A 7,491-nucleotide genomic window follows, 5' to 3' on the forward strand; every position below is an offset into this window, starting at 1 on the left:
ATGTAGTTGGCTTGCAACATCATACAAATATTTGATAGGCTGTGTTTGAAATGTCTCGTTAACAACACTAATCATACGGTATGCTAAACATGGGCATGTTGGGGAACGATTTAGTGTTCTAAACACATTCTTATGTTTCATACATGAAAAATTAATCTTTATGTATAGAAAAGCCTCGGTTTAACAAACAAGAAAATATTTTTTTTATAATCTTAGTTTAATGTTCATACATTAGAAATTGATTTTCTGTATGGTTTAACACATAAGAAAACCACTCTTTTAAAACTCATCTTAATGTCTCACACATGAGAAGTTAAATCTTTTGCATGAAAAAGCTTTCATTTAATACACAAGAAAATCACTAATTTTGTTCTCATCTTAATGTTTCATGTATGTTTTATATCGTGTATGAAAAAGCTTTGGTTAACATATAAGAAAATTATTGTTTTTATAATCTTTATGTTTCATACATGAGAAATTAGTCTTATATATGACACCTTTGGTTTAACATATTAAAAAATCCAATCCAATAGGATTAATACATATGAAAAGTTTGATGAAAGGGAGTCCAAACAACAGATAAGAAAGTGGCTCGTTTTGCACATGCCAAAGATCTTTGTTTTAATAGGGGTGAGTTATTTTACATGAATGAATGAATGTTTTTTTTAAATACTTGTAAAGATTTCTTGTATATTAATGTCATGTTATGCAAGGGTTTGGCTTTCTGGGCCCTTTACCCTAATGATTCAAATGAGTGCACAGAGCTACCACGAGGTTTTGATCGTTATTATAATAAATGCCTTGGATCACCATGTGTTTCAGATGCATTTCACAGTCAACTAGTAGTCAATGAAGAGGGGCATTTGTGGGCATTATAGATACTTTTGTTTTGCAAATTGAGGTTCCTTGAGCTCCCTACATGGAGCTGACAAGCACACATTTTTGTTCTTTGCTGCTGCTTGCTTGCCTGGAGGCTAAAGCTTGTAGGAGTCAGCATATGGTCTACTTATTTCGTTTGGATGCTGATGCATGCATTCTTAATTTGATCTGGCTAAAGCAACCAAGCATCTAAGGGTTGTTATGCATTACCTTTCAATGTGCCACAGATGGCTGGGCAGAACATTGTTTGTCCAAGTATTCCTTTCGTCCACCCTGAGATTCTCTGATGAAAACATGGGATGGGAATTCTTGAGAGTGGTCTCGGCATAAGCCTTGTCTTAAATATGTCAAAAGCATACATCAAATCTCAAGGAGTTGCTGCATACATAATGATGAAGCAAGTAGAAACCCTTAAGTAAGGGGAGCATGGACTCATCCTCCTTGAAAGGAGAACATGCATCATCATTACTCAGGTCAACCAGCGGAAGTGGCTTATGAGCTCTCAGAGTCTCACTCAAGGTGATATCAAAAGAACTATAGAAAGAAAGCTGGGATGAAGCTGGGTTTATGCAAACAAGTGTGTAGTCAATAACATCTTCGTCCCATGGTACAGGCATTGCTAGACGTGATTTTTTCCATAGCCAAGACCAGCGCAAAAGCGTGGAAATCACCTCATGTTTGATCCAGTTGGCTTTAAAGTCCTTCATGAATGCATCCAAGCCCCGCCCTCCATGTTTCATCATAGGACAATGGAGACCATGATAAAGGAGATGCTTTCGAGAGCAAGTGGGACTCATAGCCTCAATTTCCTTTTGCGTGAAGGTACCATGAAGTTGGACTCCAGCAAACGTGTCCACCTGGTTGCCAAAATCATACAGCTCCTGACGAGAAAATCTTGTAAAGTTGTAATCAAGCAGGTGTGTGCACAAGTTATGGAGAGCATGGAGAAGTTTCTTGGATCCTGAGATTAGAAGTGGGGTTTGAGAAGAGGAGTGCTCCATGGATATGACATTGTTAATTGCTTCCACCAAAGCATTGTTCTTCCATGTCTGGTGCTGCTGCAGCTCCTCCCCTTCCTTTGCGAAGTAACCTTGCACTGATATTTGTGGAGCTTCTGGGATGTTGTCAAAGAGAGAGTTCATCAATTTTGTACCTGACCACACATCATGATTCCATTAAACAAGTCAAGAGTTCATGAATTTTGTACCTAATCTCATTACCATTACACAACAACTAAGATTATCAAGTCTTATAAGCGGACCATTCCACTGCTTCTTCAAAGGTCTTTAATTTAATAGCTTGCAAAACCAAACATGATCACTTTGTCGTGCTTTGCAGAACACACACACACAGACCATCATAAATTCTTTTTTAAAATTTTGGAGAGGGATAGTTTACCTGCTAAATCACGGCATACCAGTTTTCCCAAGACTAATCCATTTATAACACTCAGATCCGCATATGTGGAACTCATCAATCCATTGTGTAGATCACCTTCTATATCTGATAACCCTTTCAAATCTTTTGCTATCATGATAAGACCCGGTTCATCGGCATGTGGCCATACCACATGATCCGGCAATTTCTGAGCCAGCAGCAGGCATCGTTTGGTTTGCTGGAGGGCAAAGCAGATCTCAGCAAAGGTGGGTCTGCGAGAAGGGGCTGCTTGCAAGCAGCACTCTATGATGTTGATCAGGTGTCTTGGACAGTCTGGCCTCTTGGCTTTCGCCCAATTCTTCCACTCCCCACTGGCTACTGCACTATACAATTCCTTGCATTTTAAATTATTGATTCTCCCATCAGGAATGCCAGTCATAATGTCAAGGCATGTGATTCCATAGCTATAAACATCCACCTTGTTTGTGTATGCTGCTTTGGAACCAGCTACTCCTCGCAACTCTGGTGCCATGTAGCCTGTGGTACCTACAGGCCATGCTGAATGCGCTCTGTAAGTCCCAGAAATACGCTTTGTAAGTCCCAGATCTCCTACCTTAACCTCCAAACACTGCAGTCCAGATGATAGGTATCTGTTTCGCAGCAAGATGTTGGCCGGTTTCAAGTCTCGATGGGTGACTCCACACTCATGCATGAACCTCATTGCCCTTGCAATCTCTAGCATCAAGTCCACCATCTCTAGCTCACTGAAACCTTTTTCTTGCACTTGAAGCACAATTTTGTCCTGAAGACTCCCATCCATTAACTCCATCACTATGCCGCTAATTTCTGCAATCCTTCCATTGCTCAGCTCTATCCGAGATATGGAACCCATGCCTATCACAATGTTTGGGTGTTGAAGAGAAGCTAACTCTCGAAGCTCTGATAAGTGAGGAATCTTCAAACGTAGGTGCTCCCTCGTATTTGAACTGTGCCCATGCTCAGACATGCCAAAGAAAGAATCACTAAGGTTTGAATGTCCTTGCATGTAGCTGTCCAGGGATGATGAACTGCTGTCATCTCCACGATTTGTGAAGGTTAGCGAGCTATATTCTGATTCCGGCTCAGAGATTTCCGGCAAAAACATCTTCACAGCCACAGGATCACCGATTTTCTGCAGCCCACTTTCAGTTCTGATCACAAATTGCCCCTTGCACACATAAGTAAAGGCTCCTCCTCCCAGGGGCTCCTCATCTACTAGCTCCACAATAGTATCTTTGAAGGAGTCTAGATTCCAAGCTTCTAAACCTCCAAAAGTTCTTGAGAGGCAGTGATACACATTCTGGGAGAACATGCGAGGCTTCTTTGCTACTGCTCGTTGGAACTCCCATGCTGGTGGGTGGCTAGAGGACTGGCAAGATAGTTTGTAGAGACAGTGAAGAGCGGTGCATGTATGCACAACAGGCCTCAGGGATGCCAGGAGAGCGTTGCACGACCTCTCAATTAATGCCATGTGGATGTTGGTTGATTCCTTGTGGATGTCGGTTGATGTCATGCAGATGTCGATTGCACCATTGATGAAGGGCTCTAGTTGTGGTTTGAGGGCTGCCACAAGCCATTGCAAGTCGCAGAAGAAGTCCATGAACTGGGTGGCGAGCGGCGACTGCTCATCCAGGACAAGCCTGATGCAGTAGAAGCCAGAGAAATCTGCAAGCATGTCACAGGATCTACAGTGCAGCCGGAGCAGCTCTTCGAGCAAGGGTGGGAAGTGGCTGTCACTAACCTGATGAAGACGACGATGATGGGGAGCACAAGATGTTGCCTTGATCAGATGTGTGACCAAGAGGTCAAGATTTTCCTTGACACAACCCAACAGGACGTCCTCCCCGCCACAGGTCATTTCGGCTTCAAAGGCTGCCTTCTGCCTCGGGATCTCTCGCCAGGGCTGACTCGAGCTGCTGCTTCTGCTCCTCTCTTGCCAGAGCTCCCTAATCTCCTCCTTCGACGCTTCCAGCTGCTGCTTGATCTGCTCTCTTTTCTCTCGTTCTATTGCGCTGTTCCTTTGTTTCTTCTGCTGCCACTCCTTAATAGGCATGGCTCTCTCTTGTGCCTGCGCTGTGCAGAAGGCCTGTGCATAAACACTGCAATGAGAGAAGACAGATTGCAATGAGAGAAGGCCTCTTGACTAAGTCACACGGGTTAATTGGAAATTTGGGATCGATGGGCCACCGTTCAAGCGTTTTGAACTCGGGCCAAATTTTTGAACTCGGGCCAACGCTGACATGGCATGATTTTTCCTCATGTGGCGCATGACGTGGAGATTTCCTGCATGCATGGCACCTGGCGTGGCAGGGGAACTCAGTGGTGAACGTGGGCACGTGAGGTAGTCCTGGCCACCGGGTAAAACGGGTGGGTACCTACCTAGTCCCTACCACAAGCTATTCTAGGAAGGACAAGCAGCGCCCTCTCCCTCTCCCATACACCCACACAAAGGCGGTCTCCCTCTCCCATACACCCACACATGCGTTTTCAGCAGCAGGTGCTCCCTCTCTTTTACATGCTTTGCTTGCTCCATAAGTACTTATGTGCTTTATCATAATCAGCTTCTTCATAAACTCCTGCTTCATAATCTCCCATACATCCCTCTACCCGTTCCATAATCTCATTCTACAATTCAATTGAAGTCAAGCTCTTGCAAGCCTCTCCACACACAGGATTCAAGGTTGAATTTCGGCATCGAGCTTCACTTTTTTTAGGCATGGCACCAAGAAATCAACAAGGCAGGGGTAAGAAGGTTCACCCTCAACAAGATTGCAAGGGCAAGGGTAAGAAGGCTCTTGGAAAGCATGATTGCAAGCCAGGAAAGGAGGACATTGCAGGGCAAGGAAGCAAGGAAGATGAGTTGGATAAGAAGCAAGATTCAACTCCAAGCAAGGAAGCAAGGAAAATGAGTTGGATAAGAAGCAAGATTCAACTCCACCCAAATCACCAATTTTGGGTGGGACATTTGAAGAAGGGGCTGCCCCCAATAGCCTCAACAAAAGGCCACGAAAAAAGTTAGAGGCTACCATGGGTATGGCTGCTGCACCAAATGCGCATGAAAATTTGGAATCAGTAGATGTAGCTCTGCATGGAAAAGAGGGGGTATCAAGCATCCCCCTACCATATGTGGAAGTTAAACTCCCAAATGGGAGGCTCGTTCGTCGACAGTGTCGTGCAAGCAATCTATGTCCAACGAGCGAAGCCTTCATTGAAAAGAGGGTTCGGATGGAAGAGCACCTCCGAAAAAAGCATGGCTTAATAGTTAAAATCCCTAAACGCATTGTTGGTCGTCCAACCAATAAGCAAATGGCATCTCGCCCAAGCCGCATATTCCCTCATCCTAATGCAAGCAGTTGGAGAAGACAAGCAGAGAAAAGATTTCATGACAAGGATAGGAAATTTGAGAGGAATCGGCTAGCAATTGAGTGCACAAAATTTCAAAGCAGAGCAAGCATGGAATGATCTTGAAGAGGTGTTTAGGACGGGCACAAAGGAGGACTACATCACTTCATGGGTGAAAGATGCGATGGCGTCCTACATGTCAATTGCTGCAAATCGCTTGGCCAAAATTGAGCGTCGAATCGCAGCTCATGGACATACAAAAGTAAGTCTACCATGCTTCAAAAAGAAGTGTATAGTCTCTTGTTTTCATAAATATCATGGTTTGGTCTTTTGTTTTGGATCATGTTTGTGCTAACACGTATATGATACACACATGTACTTATGTGTGTGCTCCTTGCATACATAGCATGTGTTATGTTCATAGTGACAACGGAATGGTATTCTAGTCCCTCTAGTAGGCCACCCCAACGCAAGAAAATTTCTCTTTTTGCACGACCATGGTTTAGCATCATAGTTTACCAAAATATGCCTTAGATCATTGTCCCGGTCTTGATTACACGCCATCTATGTGTGCTATATGTATATGTTGTGTGTGTCAAGCATGTACATGTGTGTGTGTGTGTACGCGCGCGCGCACGCGCATGTGTGTGCATGCATGTCTCTACATGCATATGAGTGTGTGTTTATGTGTGTTCTTTGAAGGTGTCTACATGTACATGTACGCATGCACGTGTGTGTGCATGCATATGAATGCATGTGTCTATGTGTGCATGTACGTGTGTGTGCATGCATATGAGTGCTATGTGTGTTATATGTTCAAACATTTGAAACTGGACCCAAGGAACACACAAGCAATGTATGTTTCCTGGATTCATCTAGGTATATAATTCAGCCGTATTAGTGGACATGCGCATTTCACATTGTGAAGTTTTCGTCTGAGTTGCAGCCACTTGATATTGTGCCTATTATTCTTCCTATTTGCTTCTTCCCTTAGTGTGTGGCTTCATTATGGCTAAGTCCTGATGACGTAGTCCATGCTATGCATAATGAAGTTGATAGTTATATAGTCTTGTGGTTGACTATCATGAGTATATAGCATGCACGTTTCTAAAAGGTGAATTTGGGCATGTTCTTGGATTCATCTAGGTATATAATTCAGCCATATTAGCGGACATACAGATTTCACATTGTAAAGTTTTTGTCCGAGTTGCATATTGTGCGAGTTCTTTCTATCTTTAGCGGTGCATTCGCCCTATCAACTACTTATTTTATATACTAATTCATCCTCTTTGCTTCTTCCCTACTTCTTCCTTTAGTGCGTGGCTTCATTATGGCTCAGTCCTGATAACGTTAGTGGGGATGTCGTAGTATCTAGTCCATGCTATGCATAATGAAGTTGATAGTTATATAGTCTTGTGGTTGATTACCACCATGAGTATATAACATGCACGTTCCTAAACGGTGAATTTAGGCATGTTCCTAGATTCATCTAGGTATATAATTCAGCCGTATTACCTTATGGCACTATTTCAAAGGCACGACAAGTGCTTAAGGGCTCGCTTGAGGGACTCCCCTCTTGAAATGTCATCTCTTGGAATGCACTGATTTGAAGGATATGCACATGAGCTAGTTGCATCGATGTTTTCACATGGATTGCATTAATAGCAGGCTATGCCCAGGAGGGGTGAGGCTAGATGGAGTGACCTATGCATGCATCTTATGTGCCACTATTAGAGCTGCTGATAAGGGTAAACAATCCATGATGAGATTGCAAGGCAAGGGTTGCTACAGAATGACATTGTGCTGGGCAATGCATGTCACTCCAAGCGGAGTAGCAAAGGACATCGATCTGCC

The 7,491-nt window shown here is 43.5% G+C and overlaps 1 protein-coding gene across 1 annotated transcript; it reads right to left on the minus strand.

Annotated features, from left to right (window-relative positions):
• Positions 1–1,202: 1,202 nt before the first annotated feature.
• On the minus strand, positions 1,203–4,462 carry LOC147617150 (uncharacterized). Its single transcript, XM_086776736.1, has 2 exons — positions 2,278–4,462; positions 1,203–2,032 (listed from the first exon to the last, which is right to left on the minus strand). Exons 1-2 carry the CDS (start codon positions 4,346–4,348, stop codon positions 1,227–1,229), a joined length of 2,877 nt encoding a protein of 958 aa, XP_086632862.1. The 5' UTR covers positions 4,349–4,462; the 3' UTR covers positions 1,203–1,226.
• Between the last annotated feature and the right edge of the window lie 3,029 nt (positions 4,463–7,491).

Source organism: Cibotium barometz, chromosome 37 (assembly GCF_041138505.1).
Source record: "Cibotium barometz isolate CiBa-2024 chromosome 37, ASM4113850v1, whole genome shotgun sequence".
Classification (NCBI taxonomy): domain Eukaryota; kingdom Viridiplantae; phylum Streptophyta; class Polypodiopsida; order Cyatheales; family Cibotiaceae; genus Cibotium; species Cibotium barometz.

Coding starts and splice junctions, on each gene's coding strand:
- LOC147617150 (XM_086776736.1), bottom strand. CDS start 4,348: ATGCCTATTAAGGAGTGGCAGCAGAAGAAACAAAGGAACAGCGCAATA. Junction 2,033..2,277: donor GGTATGCCGTGATTTAGCAG/GTAAACTATCCC, acceptor ATGTGTGGTCAG/GTACAAAATTGATGAACTCT.